This window comes from Triturus cristatus, chromosome 8, assembly GCF_964204655.1.
Source record: "Triturus cristatus chromosome 8, aTriCri1.1, whole genome shotgun sequence".
Lineage (NCBI taxonomy): Eukaryota > Metazoa > Chordata > Amphibia > Caudata > Salamandridae > Triturus > Triturus cristatus.
In genome coordinates, this window is record NC_140591.1 from 1,395,578,987 (window position 1) to 1,395,603,402 (window position 24,416).

At 44.8% G+C, this 24,416-nt stretch overlaps 1 protein-coding gene across 2 annotated transcripts in view; it reads right to left on the minus strand.

Moving 5' to 3' along the window:
- The window catches only part of PAXBP1 (PAX3 and PAX7 binding protein 1), a 267,714-nt gene that overhangs the window by 115,090 nt on the left and 128,208 nt on the right, over window positions 1-24,416 (minus strand). For both annotated transcript variants that reach the window (XM_085623123.1, XM_085623122.1), the window contains exons 9-13: window positions 21,013-21,115; window positions 20,784-20,899; window positions 15,390-15,589; window positions 13,759-13,903; window positions 11,474-11,595 (exon numbers count right to left, since the gene is read on the minus strand). In XM_085623123.1, coding sequence (XP_085479249.1) covers window positions 11,474-11,595; window positions 13,759-13,903; window positions 15,390-15,589; window positions 20,784-20,899; window positions 21,013-21,115 — 686 coding nt within the window. The remainder of the gene's footprint in view (window positions 1-11,473; window positions 11,596-13,758; window positions 13,904-15,389; window positions 15,590-20,783; window positions 20,900-21,012; window positions 21,116-24,416) is intronic.

The following is a 24,416-nucleotide window of genomic DNA, read 5'->3' on the forward strand; positions in this document are numbered from 1 at the left end:
CAGCCATGCCACCGCAGCACCACCGTATCTCGGGGGATCATTTTAATCTTCTCCACGAGGAAGTTTCGGCGCTCTTGGCAAAGGGGGCCGTCGAGCGCGTTCCGAGCCCAGAAGTAGGTCGTGGTTGTTATTCCCCACTACTTTCTGGTTCCCAAGAAGGGCAAAGGAGGCCTACGCCCTATCTTGGACCTCCGGACGTCAATGGCTTCCTCCGGAAGGAAAGGTTCAAGATGTTAACTTTGGCTCAGGTTCTAGCTGCCCTAGACCCTGGAGACTGGATGGTAGCGTTGGACTTGCAGGACGCATATTTCCACATCCCCGTCCTGCCGGCCCACCGGCGTTACCTGCGGTTCACGGTGGGCCAAGAGCACTTTCAGTTTACCGTGCTCCACTTCGGCCTCACAAGTGCCCCTCGAGTGTTCACGAAAGTGATGGCGGTGGTCGCAGCTCATCTGCGCAGATCAGGGGTTCCAGTCTTCCCCTATCTCGACGACTGGTTGTTGAAGGCGGGCTCGCCCCAGACAGTCGTCTCCCACCTCCAGACTACGGCGGATCTCCTGCATTTGCTGGCATTTTCCATCAACGTGCTGAAGTCACACTTGAGTCCCTCTCAGAAGCTCCTCTTCATCGGAGCGGTTCTCGATTCGGCGCAGTTCCGGGTCTATCCGCCGGAACAGCGGGTCCGGGATATACAGGCCCTGATTCCCATCTTTCGGCCTCTATCCTGGGTTTCGGTCAGGCTAGTGTTGCGGCTTCTGGGGCTGATGGCCTCCTGCATCCTACTAGTGCATCACGCCAGGTGGCGCATGCGGGCTCTGCAGTGGGACCTGAAGTTTCAGTGGGCCCAGCATCACGGCAACCTGTCCGACCATGTCTTGATCTCGGAGGGCACTGCACAGCAGTTGTAGTGGTGGCTCACGGACCGCGATTGGGTCAAGGGCAAGAGCCTCTCCCTTCCCCAACCGGAGCATGTCGTAGTGACAGATGCGTCCCTCCTGGGATGGGGTGGCCATATGGGAGAGGCGGAGATCAGAGGCCTCTGGTCTCCGGCGGAGTCTCGTCTCCACATCAACCTGTTGGAGTTGAGAGCGATCCGACTTGCACTGAAAGCCTTCCTTCCCTCTGTCAGGGGAAGTGTCGTGCAGGTGTTCACGGACAACACCACCGCCATGTGGTATTGCAACAAACAGGGCGGGGTGGGGTCGTAGACCCTTTGTCAGGAGGCTCTGCGCCTCTGGACGTGGCTGGAACACCAGGGCGTCACCCTAGTGGTTCAACATCTGGCGGGCTCTCTGAACGCCAGAGCAGACGAACTCAGCCGCCGGTGCATGATGGATCACGAATGGCGTCTGAACTCCGAAGTGGCGCAAGGTCTCTTTCAGCAGTGGGGAGAGCCTTGGTTAGATCTATTCGCCACCGAAGAGAACGCGCAATGTCAGCAGTTCTGCGCGTTGGAGTTTCCAAGGCGGCACTCGCTCGGCAACGCTTTTCGTCACGAGTGGAGTTGCGGTCTGTTGTACGCCTTTCCGCCTATACCACTTCTGCCCAGAGTGCTGAAGAAGATCAGGCACTACCGGGCCCAAGTCATCTTGGTGGCTCCGGATTGGGCACGAAGGTACTGGTACCCCGAGCTACTCAGTATGTTGACCGATCCTCCGATACGTCTGCCCCTTCGGGAGGATCTTCTGTCGCAGCAGCAGGGGACGGTCCTCCACCCGAACCTGTCCAGCCTCCACCTCCATGCGTGGAGATTGAGCGGCGGCAGTTGATGCCATTTGACTTGCCTCCTGAAGTCTGTGATATCATTCTGGCAGCCAGGCGTCCCTCCACAAAGACGGTATACGCCTGCCGGTGGAACAACTTTGTGGCATGGTGCACAGCAAAGGCTGTGGATCCCCTTTCCGCCCCTCTTTCTGAGGTTCTACTGTTTCTTCTTTCTTTGGCCCGGCAGGGCTCTGCCCTGGGCACCCTGAAAGGTTATCTTGCTGCCATCTCTGCCTTCTTGCGGCTTCCTGATCAGCCTTCTCTTTTCAAGTCCCCTGTCGTTACACGCTTTCTAAAAGGCATTACTCACACGTTCCCTCCTGTCCCTTTTGTAATGCCTCAGTGGGACTTGAATCTTGTTCTCACATTTCTAATGTGTGCTTCCTTTGAGCCTCTTCATAATTGTCCTCTTCGTCTGCTGACGCTTAAGACTGCTTTTCTGGTAGCCATCACCTCGGCTAGACGGGTGAGTGAGCTCCAGGCTTTATCTTCAAAGCCTCCTTTTCTCTCTGTTCATCCGGACAAGGTTGTCCTTCAGCCTCGTCCCTCCTTTCTTCCGAAAGTGGTGACTCCATTTCATCTTGGGCAGTCTGTCACCTTGCCCACCTTCTTTCCGCCTCCGCATCCTTCCAAAGAGGAAGAGAGGCTCCACCGTCTGGACCCAAAACGTGCGCTCTCCTTTTATCTGGACCGCACAAAGCAGTTCCGGGTGGACGACCAACTTTTCGTTGGATACGTGGGTGCTAAGAAGGGGAAAGCTGTGCACAAACGGACCATCTCTCGGTGGGTCGTTTTGTGCATCAAAATTTGTTATTCCTTGGCAAAAAAGGACCCTCCTGTTGGGCTGCGCGCCCACTCTACTCGGGCCACGGCGGCTACTACTGCTTTGGGACGGGGTGTCCCTTTGCAGGACATCTGTCAGGCGGCAACGTGGGCTTCGCTTCACACGTTTGCCAGGCATTATTGCCTTGACAGCCAAGTCCGAAGGGATGGCTTCTTTGGCCGTTCTGTCCTCCAGGACTTTCTGGTGTGATCTTGGTTCGCAGACCCACCACCGGGGATGGTATTGCTTGGGTATCTATTCTAAGGTGAGGAATCTAACTAACGTGTTTCTTTCAGATGAACAAGTTACTTATTATTTTTGGCACCAGTGTCGGTCTTTGCATGGCTCTGCGTTCCAAGCGCGGAAAGCTATGTACAAGAACTGACGTCAGCGCGCGAGGGCGGCGTCTAAGTACTCCGACGACGTCATTCCGTCGCACGACGCCGACGACGGACGCGGAGCCGCAGACGACGCCTAGCGACGCGCAAGGGGTATTGCTGACGAAAAATCTTCCGGATCCAGTCTGACGCCTGGGGATATTCTAAGGTGAGGAATCTAACTAACGTGTTTCTTTCAGATCAGCGTCTCGGGTGGCAGGCTGGCAAAACCAGTCAACAAGCACTGCAGAGGCAGGTAGGTTTTCAGGGGGCACCTCTAAGGTACCCTCTGAGTGCATGTCTTGATAGATCCAAGACTGGCATCAGTGTGGGTTTACCAATATGAGATGTTTGATACCAAATATCCCTATTTTCAGTGAAGCAATCATGTAGCTGGGGAATTCGTTTTCACCAGTGTCCAGCACGTTTTAAAATGGCTTCCCTGACCACTTACACTGGCAGTAATAAGACTGACCAGCACTGGGGCACATCTGCTCATGCAGGTGTGCCCTCTCATGTAATAATAATAATAATAATAATGGGTCTTGTAGAGCGCAATGGTGACGCACAACGGCGTGTCCCCGCGCTGAGAGTGTGAGCGTGTTCAGAGGGAGTCCTGCGGGGAGGGCCACTATCTGGTGTACAGATATGTTTTCAGCTTGGCTCTGAAGATAAGCTCTGATGGTTCCAGACGCAGTGCTACTGGAAGTTTATTCCAGCATGATGCGGCGAGGTACCTGAAGGACCTGCCACCCATCCTTGCTCTGGACACCTTTGGGATAGTTAGGCGCCCTGAACCAGAGGATCTCAGCGCGCGGGATGGCTCGTATTGTGTCAGGAGACCCTGAAGAGGAGGGGGTGCCCTGCCATTAATGATCCGGTGACAGGTGCAGAGGGCCTTGAATTCTACCCTGCTCCTGACCGGAAGCCAGTGCAAGGCTTGGAGCGCGGCTTTGGAGGCTGATCTTCTAGGAAGTTTGAGAACTAGCCGAGCAGCGGCATTTTGCAGGACCTGTAAGCGGCTCAGATTCTTCTCGGGGATACCTAGATAGAGAAGGTTGCCATAGTCCATCTTGGACGTGACTAAAGCATGCACTAATGTTCGGCGGGCTCTAACGGGAAGGAGCTCCAAAACCTTCCTGAGAGTCTTAAGGATCCCGAAACAGGTGCCGACCACCCGGTTGACCTGGGGGCCAAAGGTAAGATCGGAGTCGAACCAGACACCTAAATTCCTCGCCTCCAGGCAGGGGGTAGGTGTTGGTCCCAAGCAAGGAGGCCACCACGCCGACGTCCACGCCGCCCGGTCTCCCCCTACCACCAGCACCTCAGTCTTGTTGCCGTTAAGTTTAAGGCAGTTGGCAGACATCCAGGCAGCAAGATCTTGCATGCATGCTCTGAAGATGTCCGCCGCAAGGCCGGGAGTACGCGATAGGGAGATGACCAGCTGCGTGTCGTCGGCGTATGACACCATGCGCAGACCGTAGCTCTCCACTATGGAGGCGACCGGGGCCACATATAGATTAAAAAGCGTTGGGCTTAGGGACGAGCCCTGTGGAACCCCCTGATCCAGTGCCATTCGCCTATTCAGCACACTGTCTTAGGGCTATTGGCCTGCTGTTGGGGTGACTTACAAATTATTACATGCAGTGGTAGGGGACATGGCACACATGGATGTGTGACATGTCGTATTTTCATTTTTGTCTGCACCAAGACATGCAGCCTGCAATGGCAGTCTTGCATGTGCTTGGTGAAGGGTCCTTTAAGGTGGCATAATTTGTGCTGCAGCCCTCAGGGGCCCTTTTAAGTACCTCAGGCACCAGGGTACAATTTACTAGGGATTTACGGAGGGTGCTAAAGTTTTTGCCAATTGGGGGAACAATTGTACAGTTTTGAATAAGAGCTTTGGCACCAGGGACCTGGTTGCAGGAACCCAGTGCACTTTGTCGAGATCACATCATTTACCAGGCAAAAAGTGGGGGTGACCATGTCAAAAAGGGGCACTTTCCTAAAGCTGCCCTAACTGAGCGCCAACATGGATGAAAACCATTTCCCAATATTATCAAGGCACCCACCTTCCGAGGTGCAGTGATTGGCACCAATGGGTTTTTAGATCTGCGCTGAGCTGCTTGTGTAATGACTGAATCAGACTTTGGGTGGCCAGTCAAACATACAGAAGCATCCTCTGTAGCTTCATATTTTGTATCTAGGTGGGAAAAGGACCGCAGTTATAGTGGCTGGAGTACTCATGACTTTTAAGTTCTCTTCTCAAATGTAGCTCACAATGGGCATGGCTCGCACATTCCTTCTAAATGGCTCCTTAAAATCATAAAGAAAGCAATAGGTCTGCTTAGTGGGCATGGGTAGATTGATTCTCTTTGCTGCCCTCTCGAGCAAGTTGTGAAAACACTCCATGTCCTCAGGTGGAGGCCCTACTGGAGTTGGTGATGGGGATGATGGTATAGGTATCATACAATCAACCTATTTTGCATGAGCGTCGCGAAGCTCACTTTCCTGTCTATCAATGGAAGTTGCAGGGTCTTGGAGAAGGGCTGCTTGTGGATTGTGTCTTACTGCTGCAGACAGCAATAATGGCCTTTGCTGCGGAGAAAAAGGCTGTATAGGTGGAGATTTTGTAGGTTGAGGGACAGGTGCTGCGACTGTAGAAGTTGCAGAAAAACGCCATCTGTAATATGCGAGAAAACAATGCAAGTCAGTAACCATTGAGGAAAGCAAATACCATCTCCTCCTGGTATTGTTGATGGTATTGTTCCTGACAAGCGTAAAAGGTCTGTTCAACATACTGATCTTCCTTGTAATCATATTCCTGTCACTTGACTGAGTTTGGATGGACTACGTGCAATCGTCATCCAAGTCCTCGTCTACCAGTAGATGGGCTAGGAGCAATAGTGTCACCTTGTAAGGAGAGGTGTGTTCAGGGGTCAAGTGCCTTATTGTTTCACTTTTTTCTCTTTTCTCTCGTTGGTGGTGTCAGTGACGAGCGTTTAAGCATTGACAAAGCAGAAGGGAATTCCACCTGCGAGATGAGCGTAGTCAGATACCGCCGAAGTCATAGTAATTTTCAGCGTAAATGGCCTGGAGAGTGGGGTCCTAGTCGCGGATGCAGTCATCGAGGCAGCTACACTCAGACAGCATAGTAACAGTGCTAGTTGTCAACGTTGTCATGCATATCTTTGTCGAAGAAGACGATGATACTGTCGTCAATGAGGAGATGCTTGTCAATGTTTTTCCAGTGAATGGTGCTGAAGGTTTTTTTTAAAGCGAGCTGGACCCGAGGTGGTGGTGTAGGTGGCTTAGATTTTGCCTTCTTAGATCTTTTAGTAGAGGTTCTGCGAGGGCTTCTTGTAATCAATACACTTTCTGACGTGATGTTTCGACTCTGCCTGTTATTTTGATTGGTTTGCGTCATTCGTTAGGGTAAACGGTGTCTTTTGATTGTAACTGAGGCTTTTTAGTCCCTCCTGGTTACCGCCCTGTCCTCTTTTAGCCCCGCCCACCCAGACTGGATCTTTTACTGGTGGCGTAATACTGTTTTATAATTACTGGCTCTGCACTTTTGTGTTTACCATTACTGGCATGTGGGTTGTGCGTTTAGCATTGTGTTACAAATCATTATTAGACAAATGTATGTTTTTCTAAATTACTTTAATGAGCACGGTGCCCACTAAGGATACGGTGCTCACTTTATTTATATTTTCACGGCGTCCACTTCAGGGACACCGCGCTCTGTTTATTTATTTTTTTACTGACGCCGGGGGGTCTTCCTCGAACACTACGAATTCACCCTTCTTTTTTTTGTGGCTTGCACGCTCGTAATGGCCGCTCTGGGCGCCTCGCTTCAGCCCCCCAACTCAGAGCACACGCCCGCTCGGGGAGCCTCTCCTCGCTTCAGCCCCCCGCCTCGGAGCACACGTAACTTGTTAATTATTTGGCACGGTTCATATGTTACGTGCTACTTTCCCCAATTCTCAGGCGCATCAAGTCCAGTTTAATTTATTAGCCCTTGTTAAAAGCACTGATCCCATTTTGGGCTCATTGCTTCTCGCCCATTAGTTTTCTGCACTTCCGGGGGGGGGGGGGGGGGGGGGGTACAAATCTCACACAAGATGCCAATCTCTCGTATTTACACCATGGCACAATCCGTAGTGTTACACTAAAATGATAATTTTCACGAACAATGTTGAATACATCATTGGCACGCATTTCTGCGTAAATATTGTGCTTTTCAATTTTATTCTTTTCACCAACACAGCACTGTAGAATTTAGTAAAACTTTCCTTCGATGTTTCGTCATGTTATTGCTGGAACTACCTCTAGATTTAGTGGGTGCATCTCAGAGTGGAGATGCACCCACTAAGCCTGGAGCTTTCAAAACATGCTCCCAAGGGCTGATTGGACCCCTCTGGTATTGAAAAACGTTAAACAAACCGCAGAAATATTACATGAAATCAGGTTGAAGGAAAACAGTCTGCACAAAGTCTGATTTCGTAGTGACTAGCTTACATGAAGATAGGGACAAGTCCGCGTGGTGGTGGCAAAGAGCTCACATGCTCACCATGGAATGTAACGCAAGCGAAGAAAATGGGTCACTGAACCGTACTTCGACGGGACAAGGCATCAATAATTGGAGTGCAGTGGGCCCTTCAAAGCCCTGGGCCTGGTGCTACTTCACTTGCTGCACAACTGATCACCATACCCTGGCTGGTAGCGACAGGCTTACACGTTGGTAGTGACAAAGCCCAAATGTTGGTAGTGGCACACTGAAGTTCTGGTAGTGAACTACAAATTACTAGTGCCAGGCTCACCTGTTGATGGTGGTATACTCAAATGTTGCTAACATGCTCACCGACTCTGGTCTTGGTAGTGAAAGGCTTACACGCTGATAGCGACAGATTCACAGGTTAGCAGCAACAAAACTGGTGTGATGACCCGCTCACGTGCTGGTGATAACAGGCTCACGTGTTGAAAGTGTCATCCATGGGTTCCTTGCAACATTCTCGTACCATGATAGTGACTAGTTAATGGGTTTGTAACAACAGACTTGTGTCAGTAGCTAAAAGCTCTTGTGTTGATAGTGTAAGTCCCTGTTCCTCAACTACAATCTGCAGGCGTAGACACTAACTATTTTAGAGTACCTGTTTGCTACAACTACATGCCTGAACTCCCCCACTAGCAGTATTGCACACCTGTTGAGAAGTGACAGTACTCTCACAATCAAGTTGAAGAAGTGCGGGCACTTAATACCTGACAGGACCTGCCTATTTAAGCATTTGGTGGCCTCAAGTCCTAGTGGCGAAATGTAGTGACAAGGTCCAGGTTAGTAGCAGTAGACTTGTGTCAGGCAGTGACAGATGTAAGTGTCGACAGCACGCGCACCATCACTTCCGCCCTTGTCTTGTAATCCATCAGTGCGGCCCAGACCGAGACCCTGGTGTTCGCGCCTGCCTGCTTTCCCGCTCATCATGTTGGCTGCCATATTTAATTTGTAGCAGGTGTCTGACACGGAATGTGTGCCGGACACGATTGACATCCGCAGTGACAGCTGGTGAGCTGCCTCCAGCTTAGTTGCAGAGACCGGGGAACTTCAGTTTGTTTTAGTCACAGAGTGAGAGCGGCATCTTTAGCCTATCTTTGACATGAGTTCCCCTGCAGGAGGTGCTTGTCTCTCAGCCTACATGTCTAGCTGCTGTATGTGGAAAGTGTCTTTTACCCTACTTTGTTATTATGTACATTTTTAATTGTAGGTTAAATGTTTAGCTGTGAAGAAATTAAAGTACTTTGTCTTTTTTAAAGTAAAAGCACTAGCTGGAAACTGATTTTGGTGGTACTGCAGTGTTCTGAGATTCTAAAGCACAGCAACTCCCCGAGTAAGACGTGAACTGCTCTGCCTTGATAGGCAGAGTGTTAAGAGCTGAAGGAGTGTGCTGGGAGCTCAGTTTGGGTGGAATTGTAAGGTAAGGACACTCTACAAAAGCACTAACACTCACAGACAAGCAGTCAAACACTACTGCCAGCATCTCACTCCCAACCCCTCGTATATCTCTCACTACTGAGAGAACTCTCACACCTTGCAAAGTCTAGCAGTCTCACACTTCAGACTTCACTCTCACACTCACCAATAGTCTCACATCATCAACAGCACTCTCACACCACTCTTGAACTAGCAGTCAGACACTACTGATAACAGCACTCTCACACCATACATAGACTACCAGTCAAACACTCTAGGACACACGCACGCACACCCAAGAAACTAGCAGCAAAGGAAATAATTCTGGCTCATAACTGAAAGTGTTTTCTAATCGATTAGTGAGCTTGTGTCATGTTGTGGATTGACCTGTGGGTAAAAGCAAGATTAAGCCAATGGCTGGTGAATAGATGCAGGAATGCAAAGATGAGTGACTAAGTAGACAGATGATGAGTGATTGAGAGCATGAACAGATGGAGAAGTGGCTGCAGACATGGCAGCCTCCAGACTTGCAAAATGAACAAGCAGTGGCATAGGCAATAGGTCTCGCCTTTGGGACCTTGTAAGTATTTAGTTACGGAGTACAATATCCTTGGTGCAACAACATCAACTGTTGCATGGCTAATCACTTATAAGGTCCCAAAGACTAGACCTATTGGCTATGCCAATGCTGGTTTCTCCTGTCGCCTTTCATGAGGAGATTTTGAAGGACTGAGTCCTCTGTAAGACCCATGAATGGTCTTTTTTTTAAGCTTTCTTAGGCTGCTCTAGAGAGGAGTAAGAATGGGATGACCTCTCATGTGACAGTTTGGCGGATGATGATGAATCCCCACTGTCATCACTAGAGAGGACAGTGGGGATCTCACTCCTTGTTTTCAACTTTTGTAGCCATATCAGCAGCCGCCCACATGATCCTTCATTCCTGATGAGGGTCATCTGAATGAAGCCTCTTCTTAGCAAAAGTACCACAGGCCTTGAAAAGGCTCTTTTCCTTGTCTGACATGAAAAAGACAGAGTAAAAACACAGACCGAAGGCGATGTAGATATCTTGAAGCACTAACAGGTTTTAAATCCCTGAAAAAAGTGTAGAACACAGGAAACTGAAAAGAGCTCAGGGGACACTCCCTAACATGACGTGCAGTAGCAAATCTGAGGGAATAGAACTACTTACAGGGGAGTTTCTAGATGGCAGGGCAAATTAATTAGTTGAAACCTAACTTTGGTCTCTTTTTTAAAAATGATTATGATACGTTACAAAACTAAAGGGCCTAGGGCATTTCAGGTCTATATTTAACATTGAGTAGCTAATTCTAGTTTACCGTGGGACTCCCATCTCAACGATGGGGAATGATTCAAGCATGTGAATCTATGAAAGTTCCAATACTGGATTACAATACACTTTTTTTGCCTGGGTGAAGCAGGAACATTGGTAAAGAGAGGGTACAACAGCCATATAAATAAATGTCATGGTGATACTGTTTGAAGATAATGGGGTGAGGTTGTGAGGAAGATGTGAAGCATCTGTTCATGGTGTTAATATAATTGCTTTGCCTGGTAATACAACTATCTGTGAAGGGTATTCAACAAGATAGACTGCCTCATGAAAGTTTTACAATTCTTTCTTTCGTTTCAGACAAGACGATTTGCTAATTTGTGTTTAGAGTAAATGTTTGATGGCTATGACAAAGCAGTACTTGTGTAGTTGGGGGACATTAAGCTGATGCTGAAGGTCACAATGTGCAAGGCAGGACTAAAGGACTTAGGTGGAGGAGGCACTAGGATACTTTTTTGGGGCATACAGCTGGTGTCTTTGGTACTAGTGCCATGATTTTTCAGGCTTCCATAACAAAGCATGCATCTCTGTAGGGATGAATATCATGCCTTTTTGCAATATTTGAAGCTCAATTCTCTTCAGGTGCAATAATGGACCTTCCTTACTTTGTAAAAGACATTGGGCGAATAGTGAGAACTTATCCTACCTAGCATATTTTTCTGGCTGGAATTCTTCTCTAACAATTATTACTGCTCTCACTGTCTGTCGATTTACTTGGAGCTTCCAATTTTAGCAAATCCCTGAAATCTTTAAAACAGAGTACTGCTGAAGTCTGAAAATGTTGGAAAGAGAAAATAAATCTGTTTGGAGTTCCTCATGAAGGCATGGGTTAAATCAAAAATAAACCCATGCTGAAGAGTTACATTTGTATTAGCAAGTATTAGTAAGGTATCCTTCTAAGTGAACTTTAATTTTTTTAAGTTGAAAATTATAAGTATTTTAGAAAAATAATTCTGCACAAGTCATACAATGCTTTTAAGGGACAAATTGCAAAGGCTTAACGCATAGTTAAAAGCTAGACTGTCTCACTTTAAATGCACAGGAACACCATAGGTAACCCAGCTTAATTTATGCTATCTCATTTGCTCATGTTTCCCCGACAAAATTGGATTCAACTATCTAACAACTTGGTAAAGACAAGTAAACCAAAATAATTTTCAACTGAATGACTTATTAGAAACAAATGTTACCTGTGTATTCTTGTTTTCTGCATTCACAACAGAAGGATATCCGTTTACTAGCCGCTGAATAATAGCTACTAATCTGGACGTCTGCTTTGATGAAAAAGGGTCCCACACATTTTCAGCTAAACCTATTGAAATACAATGAATCAACACATTTTCATTTGAGTTTGCAAGTATAAACAGAAAGGACTTAATAGTGTTGCGAACGCGCATTTAACCCCTTCAGCGCGGCGCGGATTACCGCGCTGTGCTGAAGGGTTCGTGCGCGGGCGGGGCCGTGACGGAGTGGTTCCGTCATCCGCACAGCGCAACCGACGCGCATGACGGAACCACTCCGTCACGCGCATCGAAGGGGTTAAAGACCATTTGTCGCATGGTTACAGAGTTGAATCAAGCTCACCTAAATAAGAGTGTGTTCTGGAAAACTTTACAAACAACAGAACAAACATTTCCTTGCGTCGAAAGACCAACTAGAATGGATAACTATCATGTTACAAATATGTATCTCAACTTTGGATAGTTCTGCACTTCAGAAAACTGACAAAAACATCAACATATGATTAAGGCCCCAGTTATTGGATATGATCTATGGGAGAAGATATAGTTCTCTTCATAGTGACCCCTGTAATAGATACTTCTTTAATCTGTCAACCAAAAATTGCACCGCTCAGCAGAAAAAGGGCAGAGGCACACATGCACCCCCTCTAATGCAGCAATGTCGACAGCTTCACCATTTTGAAGCTTTGGAATTTTGAGATCTGCTGTTGACTTACAGCTGGGCTGCAGACCTTAGACAAACACTGCAAAAATGTTGAGCCCTTGCTCAGTGCAGAACGTGATATTGTGGATTCAGGGCACCAAAGTGACACTGGGAGTTGTAACGTATTAATGACCACTTGTGAGAAAATGGGGTTCTGTTGCGGTACCCCCCACTTTGTGCCTGGTATCTGGTGCAACTTCGAACGGTCCCTGCTAATCCGGTCCCCAGGCACCAGTGTTTTTTTTCCCTAAAACAGTACCACAATTAGTAACTTTAGCCCCCTGCAAGTCCCTAGTAAATGGTATTCTTTGTATCTAGGGCATGGGAACTGAAGAGGGTGCCCTAGGATCCCCTCCCATGCAGCGTGCAAGCCTTGGTGCAGTGAAAAACGAGTAAGTCGACATGGCACACTGCCTGTGTGCCATGCCAACAAGCACTGCCTAAAGTATAGCTAAGACACCCCTCTAGCAGCCCCTACGGCAAGGTGCAATATTTCACAGGTTTGGGCATATCTGCATGAGCAGATATGCCCCTACAATATTTAAGTCTATTCTCAGCTATTGAAAGTGCCAGGGCAGTCATGAGGAGCACATGGGCTGGGATCTTGCCAACTCGAGTCTCCCAGCTTCAGGATGGATTCCCTATACCCAGGAGTGCTTGGTATCAAAAGACTCCTCTTAATACACCCACACGGATGCCAGTGATGGATTTATTAAACCATGCACTCAGGGGGCAGCTCAGAGGTGCCCCCTGAAAACCTATCAACCCTGGTGTGGTCTCTGACTAGCTTTAGGCAGCCTGCCACCACCAGACATGTTTCTGGACCCCTGGGATGAGAGCCTCTGCTCTCTGTAGCCAGAAACAAAGCACATCCTGGGCGGCGGTATCACACCTCCTCCCCCATCCTGGGGGAGCAGGTGCGATACCTCCGCCCAGGATGCCCATGCACAGTGCTTGAGAGGGAAGCTTCAAAGGCCTGCAGCCTTTACAATGAGACCCCAGCCTCTACAGCTAGCAGCAGTTGGCAACCCCCAGTTCCACCCCCTACTTTTGAGCGGGAGAACCAGCGGGAAAACTTAGGAAGAATAGGAGGTGTACCCTTCACCAACTCCACCCCTCTGGTGCAGACGGCGAAGTAAAGCACATTCTTGAAGATGGTGGGACTCATCCAATTAGGGCTAGAGCTAAGCTCCGCTCTCACAGGAGGGAGGCATAATAGTTGGTGTAGCCACCCCAGGTAAGGAACCCATTGGTCCCTACCTGCTACTTCCCTGTAACACCCCATAATCTAGAATTTAGGTGGCTCTCACAGACCTGAAACGAATTCCTGCCAACCTCAGAAGAGAGGACGAAGAAGACGCTGTGCAGAGAAGATTAAAGACGCCAACTGACTTTGCCCCAGCCCTAACGGCTGTTGCGACAGCCAGCATTAATAATTTGACCAGTACTGGAAGAGTGCAACAACCAACATTTCCATATTTTAGGGGCAGTTTGTTAGAAGACAGAGGGGCACTATTAAAACATACTGTACCTGCCAGTTTTGGAAGAATCAATTTTTCAACCAAGGTCGGCAAGAGAGCAATATCTACATCCTCTTTGTCTTGCTCAGATTCTTCACATCCATAGAACAGCAACGATTCAAACCACAGCATCTTCTCAAAGTCACAGCACCTAGCCTGCAAAAATACCAACACAATTTTGTATACCCAAAACTAGTAGAAAGACCTAGTTTATATATACACAACATAAGATAAATTAGCATAACTGTATCCCAAAAACTCTCAGAACGTAGGCTAGAATAACTGAAATTTAAGCAAACTATTTCTGCACCACATTTTGAATAAGAGTGGGCACAGTTTCAAACTTCACTCTACAAGTGTGAAAAAGCCACATCATGTCAAGTTACCCATCTTTTATTGCAGATTGCTACATAGAAAACATTTTTTACAACTGCATTCACACGTTAATCAAGTTTCTTTGCACAAAACATATAATTTGTTTGTTGTTTTGTGAAGACTTAGCAAACTTTCAGTCAACAAAAACTGAAGTTAAAGAAAAAAAAAAAAAACTGAGTGGCCACAACCCTTGTTTCGCAGTGGTTCAGCAAAATTCACACATATGTAGGATGTGCTTGACTGTTCACCCAGACTACAGGGTTTGAAATTCCCCTATATGGTGTAATCTCTAAATAAAGTCAACCAATCCTCTTTTGGATTTTGAGAAGCGATGGAGCTCCTTAGTGGGTCTTAAAGTGACGGCTCAATTTTTATTTTGAGATTCCATGGCAACGAAAACTTGTTTTATTCTTTCCCTCTAAATAAAAAGGGTTTGAGATTAATGTTTTTCCCTATGAATTTTTGAACTAATTTTCATTTTTCCCGTGGGATTTTCAAAATTGGAAGTAAATGATGCCCAATAAAGAATATCTCAGGAGCAGTATAAGCTACACGGTTGCAGACTCACAGATGTGGACTGCAAAAATAAAGGCAATACAAAACACTATCCTACCAATGTATCAATTAGCACCTAATTCGACTATTAAGCACTAGCTACAAATATTCTAGGACTTTCGTTATAATGGCAATTTTGTCAGGGTCCACAATATAAAGAAAACCAGAACGGTTGGTTTAATTGTTTTTAACAAATATGTACAGTCCTTGGATATGAAGTCAACATTCTTGGGTCTCACTGTTTTAATCTATATCTTAGCAGTGGGAATTGGTTTTCGTTTTTTTATTTTCACATGGGCAGCCCATTCTTACTGGTGTACCCTCCACCTCAAGCTCAAACAATTCATGGACTAGGATGAGAGGCGATATTACCTATTCAAAAAGCAAACAGCAATCTCTGAAGAAGCAAGTCCTCAATGAGAGCCTTAGTGTGGTGGGTTAACTCTGGTCTGTCAACAAATATAAGTGGGGTGCTAGGCTGATAAAGTGTACTGAGAAGGCTGGTGGCTTTACATGGTTGTACACAATTTACTGTGCAGTCTCCGATTTCTGTTTCTGCTCAAATTTAAGATTTCTTTACTTGTTCTTTTTTATTTGTACACAATAAAGGATCCAGCTAGGCTCAATGAATAATCTAGATCGGATAAAGGTTAATTGGCTATCATTTATGCCGATCCAAAGTAGTAAATATAGGACAACATGAGTTTCTCACCTCTAATGGCATCCACGTTAGAAGCTGCAGTCTTATTAAAGGGTTTAAAAGCTTAGGTAAACAGAGACCTATATAGGCTTCCTTGTAGGACACATAGTAAAGGGAGCGCCATGTTTCAAACTGAGATTTGATGTAGTCGATTGAGTAGAAATTGTCCAGGACATCTTCAAATACTTTACTCGACTCCTTTAAGATACGTTCTAAAACAAACAAGCAAAAATATACGTGCATTAATAAAATTTGAAAACAGAACAAATGGCAACAAATGAATATAAGCAAATGATGTGCCCACAGAGGTGCCATGTATTGTGTACCTAATTACATTTCACCTATATATTAATATGGGACCACAGTGATCTCTACATTTTGTATGAAATTTATTAGTCCAATGAAATGCACGACAAACTGCAAGGGGGTGTAACTTTGCTCTTCATGGCTTTTAGGTACTTTTTTTTTTGCTTGCATTTAAATACATTTACATGGTGGTCTAATCAATAAAATAGTAAATTAAGAAATGTATGTGGTATTGAAGAACACCAAGACTGTCCCAGTAAAGTTAAAGAAGCACAAGTGGCACTTCAGTTTGTCTTAGGTCCAACCTACCACGCCTTCCCTAAGAGCCTTACTTACAGTCAGCCTCTTGAAATAGATGGCAGCTTCCCTGCAAATAATATTTATGGGAACAAAGCTACGCGAGGCAACTGAGGCTACCCTTGAAGAAACAGAGAGGGTATGCATCTATTGCGAAGTGTTCTTTACTTAAATGAAAAAACTTTGCAAAATTCAAAAGACTACTCAACGGTTTTTGAAGCATGCCTATGAGGCAAATTCTCCTCTAAGAGTTCCCAAAGGAATTGACAATTCTTGTCCGCTTGCAAAAATCACCTATGGAGCTTGTGCCTGAAAGGACTACAGAAGAAAATATGGATATTGATCTTCTGGTTAATGTGGTAGGCATAGCACGTTTGTTAATAGGATCAGGCATTTCAAGTAACTTTTGTAAGAATTGGAAAGTTCGTATTTATTAGTATAATATTCATAGTAATGGAAGAACTGGGTTTTTTGTTCTTCAGAAGTAAGAAGTCCACAAATGGCTTCTTACTAGGAACCAATTACCCCATTGTACCAATTTACTTTCTCATGATTGTGAAGCGCAGTCCAATGGAAGCTCAGGGGATGTGGTGTCAAGCAGTAACTCCAATAACTCCAGCTCGCAGGTATGCAGCAACAAAAACACTCACTAAATTGTCCAGTTAGTTCTTTTTCTTTTAAACAGCAAAAGTACTTTTATTACAGACCACGCTAATTGCTACACATTAAATTACAAATTTGTACAAACAGATAGAAATTCTTCTGGGAAAACCCTCATACGTTACACCCGGAGTGGGCCCTGAACCTTATAACCACAACATCCCCCCCACCTGCACTAGATGAGATATCACAATATAAGGGGGTGAGAGGTATGAATAAGGCTGGTCTACTGTCTTTGTCAGGGTGTTACCATATTATTAAAAGCAGAAAATGTGGTATAATTCATCAATGCAACATCACTGAAACAAATGGGGACAATTCAGAGAAAAGAGGATCTGCTCTAGGTTCGGAAATGAACAAAGGTATTTCTTTTGCAGCCATAGCAATCTATCACCTGAAAAGGGACACCTACAGTAAGTGTAAATTAAGGATCTTTTATGTTTTAAATCAAGGATATCAAAACTCATACAACAGAACTTGACAAAGCAGAGGGCATTCTACAGAAGAAGGCCCTTCCTCCTCCGCTTTTAAGTTTAACATATGGGACAAATGTCAGCAGCTTAGCATCTAAAACCCCCTAGCTGGCAGGTGCCTGGCGATCTTTATATTCTAGGGAGCTGGGTGCAAAGAAGTCAAACAACCTGGTAAAATGGGATAAGATGTATTCTTACACATAGTTCCACAGATTGCTAATCTGTGTACAATTCTTTTTTTTCATATGCAGTGGATGTATCACATGCAGTAGAAATTGCAACGGACGATCCCAAATACGCTGGGTGATTGCAAGAGACAACGTTTGAGCGTGTCAGGGTACCTTTTTATGTGGATGTTCTTTAGTGACTTAGCACAACCACAGTTTTTTTTTTTTAAACAACTGTAAAGGCTCTCCATTTTGGTAACAGAAGAGATCTTATGATAGTAGCCTGCCGAGCTTTGGAGATGAACCAATATCCGAGATTACCGTTTAGCAATACCTACCACTGAAGTATGAATCTTGTTGAGCTGCACTTTACTTTACTATAGCCAAATCACTGGGCTCAGGGAGAAGAGATGACTACACACTCTTTGAGTGCGTAGAAAAAGGATATTATCCTACTCACTTGGGAAAAGTGCCTGACCCCATTCTACTACTATAGCCTTTGCTTATTTGGAGATTGAAGTCCACATCGTTTTCACTCCTCTTTAAGACACAAAGACGTTAAGATTTCTGGGACATGGACTCTGTACATATTAGTCAAATTTCTGAAAGAAGTTCATTACAAATCAAGCAAGCATTGAAAATGCAATAGGTCTTGCCTTAGATTAAGTTAAAGCCATTTGCTTTGCTATACAATACCATTTGCAAAGCAATGGCTTCAACTTAATCAAAGGCGAGACCTATTGCATTTTCAATGCTTGTTTTCCAATGATATATTTAAACAGCAGAGGCGTGGTCAGCAGATTAAAGTTTCTATCAAACTTTGAGCAAGCAAACAATTGTGCGTGTTCAAGGAGCGACTACCAGATTTAACGCTGGAAGACCCGGCGAGGATTGCAGGACTGGAGCAGGTGTCCTATTGTTTATGTGGCGGTAATGTGGCAACAGGCTGGGGCCGGATAGATAGATCAAGTGTCTGTGTCTGCGCTTTCGTGTCAATGCAACGTATTCTGTAGGAGTGATTCGTGATAGACGCATTCTAGGAGTATTTTTTTTATTAGTACCGTTTGTGGTATATGTGTTTATGATTTATAGCCGGGGAATTGATATTATGTGGATTTGCCGCATAAATCCAGTCGCCATTGTTGCAAGAAAAGGCACATTATATAGCATTAGGCGGCACATTGTGTCACTATAATCTTGCGTTGTTGTCTTTGTAACAACCAGCAGTATTGACTGGGCAGAAGTTTCAGCTCATTGCTATACATTCGGCTCATAATTTTGCCAATCGGCTACTAAAGGGTGACCAGTTAACCGTTAAAGTGGCATCTCGAGTTTCAGTAACTTTTGAATCGATTGAGCTAGAAACTATGTCTGTCAAAAATAATAATTGTACGGCAGAATGTGGCAAATCCAACTATGCAGAAAACGCCGCATTTCAATTACTGCATAATTACTACAACCCTGATAATTGCTGCTAGTAGCAAATGGAGTCGGTTACGCTATGCAGCAAAGTTGTGCCTGTTTTCCTGAACGTCCCCCCCCCCCCCACCTTGTCTTCTTTTAGTAAATGTGCAATTAATGTGTAGCGCCCATTGTCGGTATTTTACAATATATAAGCGCTAACAGTTTTGCCAGATAAAGGAACTAGGTGCAGAAAATTAAGTGATTTGCCCAGGATCATATAATATATTCTGTTGGGTGGGGTGGTGGGAGGATTAGGACGGTGCTCTTTCAGTCCCATCTAATATGTTATTATTTGCATTTATATTTATGTGCGACTTTACCTGTCTGGGTTTCGGGATGCCGATCCTGTGCAGCGCCCAATTGCTTCACCGCTTTTAAGCACTGTGGTTAACAGGTGTTATTACTACCCAGTGTCTTAGTACGCAGTATGTCGACCTTTGAAGGCTCAAAGGGTTAATTGGCCCTTGCAGGGTTTGACCCCGAGGGCTGTAACACCAGCTGTCACCAGTGAACACTTAAGGGGCGGTAACAGATGGGAAGCTTCACCGCAAAGGGCATCCGCTTTTAAGTAATTTAGCCGTCAGATCATAACGCCTGGGGAACTAGCAGTCCTTTGGGGGGGCGGCACTTGTACTTTCTTTTGGTCTCTTGGGGCACTGCACGTCAATCTGTTAACCCACGACATGCTGAAAAATACGACTTGAAAAGGTGACGCATTGTATTTGAGCGCGCCTTTTTGTTGCACTTCACAGCGGCCGGGGATAGTGAATGGGCAAATGGCAGATGTAGGAGTAGACAGGGGGAGGGAAAGGGGAGTAGACAGGGGGGAGGGAAAGGGGAGTAGACAGGGGGGAGGGAAGGGGAGCAGCGGGGGGCGAGGGCAGATTGTGGTACTAGGACCAGAGAAAGAACAAGGAGAGTAGCCTAACGAGATGGTGAGGGCATGGCCCCAACGAAGCTTTGAAGTAGATACATATTTAATTTAAGGGACAGAGGAGGCACATTTTTCGTGCTCACCAAAATCTATTCTGCAGGCCACCCATGTCATTCAGCATCTCGCCCCCGCCCCACAAAACATTTTCCTCCGCACTCAGACGCCGCATACAGTGCTAATGAAAGAAATTTAATAATTAAACCGGATCCAAAGGGAGATAAAATCTCGCTGTACAAGCGTTCCGTTGAAATAGCCTCGTCAACGGGAAAGGCCATATTCGGGGTTTATTTCTCGTGTAACGTTGCAAAAAACTATTTAGGCACCAAACCCACCTCAGCTTACAGACACGTTGTTGGCAAGAAAAAACAAGCTGTCGGTGTTGGGAAAAATATAGTACATAGCAGATAATGAGTGTGTAAAACCGCAAGTGAGAGATCCAATCCCGGTGGGTGGGGCTAAAGGGAGACAAGGCGGCAATAAGGAGGGACTAAGAAGCCTCCTTTTCAATCGCAAGCTTGCGTTTTGCATGCAGGATGACGCCAGCTAATGAGGATGATGGGCAGGGCTTCAACTCCGCCTCCAAGAGCTTTGGAATCTGTATTGATTCCAAGAAGTTCTCTTATGACGAGAGCAGCGCATGCGCGCTGCTTTCGCCAGCCGAGACCTAAAAAGGATGCTGGCTCCAGAGGAAAGAGTCACAGGCCAATTGGAAAGTGTATTACAGGTGCAATTCCTGTAATAAAGGAGTTGTTACTTTAACTAGCACCTACATAGCATGCACATGCCGAAGTTTTATGCTACAAAGGGGGTCATTTCAGGAAATAAGAATGCACCGTAATTAAAACAAGTAAAAAAAAAAATCTGAGCTGCTCATTTAAGAAACTTAACTGGAAAGATGCAGTTGCAATTGGCAGGTGAAAAATTGAAAAAGCGGAGAGGTAAATATCAATGGGCAGGGGAGCAAAGAAGATGATGTATTGATCTTAGTTAATATTACTTTGACAGGTTTCTGATACAATCTAGCAAGGTAGAAATTTATAGCACCATCCATAAGCAGTAGAATCTGACAAAATGACTAAACAAATTTTAAAAAATGTTTTCCAACCATGTTCCAAATTAAAGTGAGTAGAATCTGTTGATGTCTCTTCATCATCAGTGGAAAAGCCTTCAAGATGGTCTGCGATCTTCCCGGCGATCTCCCTTGCTTGTCTGCGACGTGTCCTAAATAAGTGACAAATGTAGATTTATTTTACTGACAGATATTGAGGACCTTTGGAGCAAACTGGTAATACTTGTTATAAATGTAACTTATTGCTGAAAAGTAAAGTGTGTACCTTCTAGCTTCTCTCTCAGCCACCCTACGTTGTTTGGCGTGTTCTTGAAAAAGTGTACGATCTCGTCCAAAAGAATCTAGATTTGGTGCCATCAAAGCTTTACCTGCAAAAGGTTATTAAATGAAAACAGAAATTAACACACTAGAGAAGCAACATAAAAATAATACTTCTAATCAAGATTAAGTATGAATGTTTATCTTTTCTCAATGCCGTGAAATTCTATACATTTCTAAAACTTGGAACCAAAATTGGATCACCTCTTATAAACCGTGGTAAAAAAAGCGTTGTTGCATACCCAATATTATTTTTGTTTGCCAAATTATTAATAGTTGACACTGAAATCCATATTATTTTAAGTTCAATCATTTGATTTACAAATAATTACCTGGGATCGAAACCTCCCAACAAGTTCAATGTTTTTGTAGAGTGGAAATTAGGCAATTGTAGCAAACAGAGAGCAGAGCACGGAAAGTCAGACTTCAACAAACTACAATTAAAACAATTTTGAAATAATACATTCCACAGGCCATTTCTGAAGCAAACTAGAAGGCGTGCACATTTTATAGGTATGAATATGAAGTCCCAACTAAAACAATTCCGTATTTCAGCTAATTAGAGCAAGTGAATGTGTTTGAGTGAAAGAGAAAGACACAAAATGGGAGAATATGAGAGAAAGGGAGACAAGATAGCGGACATCCTACCCATCACCTTCCTAGCTTCAACAAAAATGAGGAAATGTTTATTTAACTCATAGTGCCATGAAAGACTATTATGTCCTATTTCCCACCAACATATTCACATCTTTTGGGGGGCAATTCTATTCAACCTGTCAGTCTCTAGTTTTAAATTTTGTGATCAATGCACAGTAACATTTATCTTTAATAGTAATAGTAGAACATTTATTTTAGGAGGAATGTAATTCTAGGAGAGGAACCTTTTGGTTACTACAAAATACAATGGGGACAGTTCCAACATACAAACGGAATAAAAAAGCGATTAGAACAGCACGACTAATCAGGTATGAATGATAACAATAGCTTACAGCCTAGGATTTCGCCACCCAAGTCAGTAAGTTTTGTTTAGAAAACCAAACTTAACAGATCAGCTTTCAGAAGTTTTCTGAAGTGGAAGTAATTGGCTTGGATGTCAGTAACAGACTTCAATCCAGTTTCTGACCTTGTCCCCCCAGCAGTTCATCCAGTTGATCAACTGTTTTGGAGACAGTACCAAAATGATGCAATGTAGCAAAGCTGGGCCAGCTCTTAGTCAATGAAGGCTCACCCCCAAATTTAAATGAACTACTTTAATGTTTTTTTCTCCTACTGGTCGAAATTCTATTTTCACATATCTATTTATCAGCGAACTACGTTTGGTGAAATTAGTTGGGAAACTTCAGCTGGGATAAGGGACCAGTGAGCTGTCCATATGCCTCTGAGAAATGAAGTGTTCTGGAGGTTATTTATTAGAACTCCAGCAAGACATTCATCATTCTGATGCAGGTACCCAAAGTACCATACATTTGGTAACAGTAACATCGGTATTTAAAAGTGCTTAGAAAGGGCAAAAGTGAGATATTAAAATTAAAGAGCTACTTACCTGTAACACTAGTCCTATATCATCAGGAGTATTCATTAAATTCTTAAACACTGAATATCTCCGCAAATGAGTGGGAACAAACATCCATAAAAGGAAAGGAGAGACACTCTCCAAATACATGAAAAACACTGACTCTGTAAATGCAACAATCTTTTTCCATTTTTTTATTGTTTAAAACAGGCGTGTAAGTGAATGAAGCAAAGCTTTAAAAACGGTGGCCAAAAACATCCCTTTCCCCACAAGTTAATGAGAATAAACAGACAGAAATGGTGCCAATGGCGAGCAGCCGGACAGAGGTAAAACTGTCCTTTTGCTTTAAGGTTGACCACGTAACTCCATTATCCCAGCATGCATCATGAGAGTTTGGCTAAGTTCATTTGGACCACCACCTGAAAGACACAGGATCCTAAATCACATCTCTGCCTCCACTGCTGTAGTTGCAATAGTAAAGAGAGAATAGTTTATGAAGATAAGCATGGCAGAGAGCTTGTGTTGCAGGTAAGCAATTTTTTCTTCTTCATCGAAGGCTCTTTAGTAAGTCACAAGGAATGAAAATAAATTAATACGGCAAGAACACCTAGCAATGCCTTACATCTCCAGCTGAATTACTTTGCGAACCTTCGGGAGAGGATAATAGGAACCAGTGTGAGGCTCTACGCCTGATTCAGGCAGGCTTTTAGTTGGGAAAGCTGCAAGCACATAATGTGCTTCCCAAATACCAGATGTGTTGTGAAATAGAGTGCAGCGATAGACCTTAACAAAGATGCCATAGGTTTATGATAGTCTCACATCAAAACCACTCACATGGGTTATCTCCTGTTCCTCTGCCTTGGAAGACATCACTGGACAAATGTTGCAAACAAAGTTGACTGCTTCAGCAATCAACTCCATAAATGCAAGAGGAGCACATATTGCATCCAGTCCCGTTCCTAAATTTCCTGATGATCTGTAAACCACATCGCTGATGCTGCATGGCAGTAAGGAGGGGAAAGATCAGTGTGCTCAAGTGGTTGGACACTGCAGGCAGTGGGAAGGCAAAGTGGGTAACCTATATGTATTTATATCATTGTAGAGACATTTAGTACTATTATAAGTGTCTACAACAGTGAAAGCATTGATGTCATATGTGATCTCATCAGTGTCGATGTAATTCTAAAGGTCAGTCAGATGTGAGGTCGTGAGCAATACAGTGTAGTTGATATTTATGGTTTGAGTAGCATACAATAACTGACCAATTTCAAGGATTCTAAGATTTACTTTGGGATCATAGTGAATTTATTTTAAATAAACATGTTAATGTCCTATGAGCAACGGTAACCACAATTTACTTTTCCCAAAGTTTTTTCTTTGAGTTTTTAAGGCTATTTAATGCTATGCTGCATTCCGCACCAATGCTGTGATATACTATACAGACCCTTCAGCAGTTTGCAGCCGGCTCTGGGCACATGACCTGCCTGACCTCTGGAAAGGCCATAGGAACCCCCCCCCCAACTTGGCCACAAAGCAGTTTTAAGTTCTGCTCAGCATATTCTAGAAGCTTGGACTGGCTCCAGGACCCGACCTGCACTAGCCTCTGCTTCACCACACTGTAGAGGAAAGACGTGCTTCACTCAGGACATGGGCTTTACTCAAGAAACAGTGGGTGCAAGCCTGTACCAGTCAGCACACCATCAACTGTGCTGTGCTTGAGCTTTGGCCCTGTGCAGTCACATCAGTGGTGAACAGAAGGTGTGGGGCCAGTCCCAATGCCACTGTGCAGGTACTACATGGCATTTGGCCATGGATAGCAAGCTTTTGATATAGGGTCT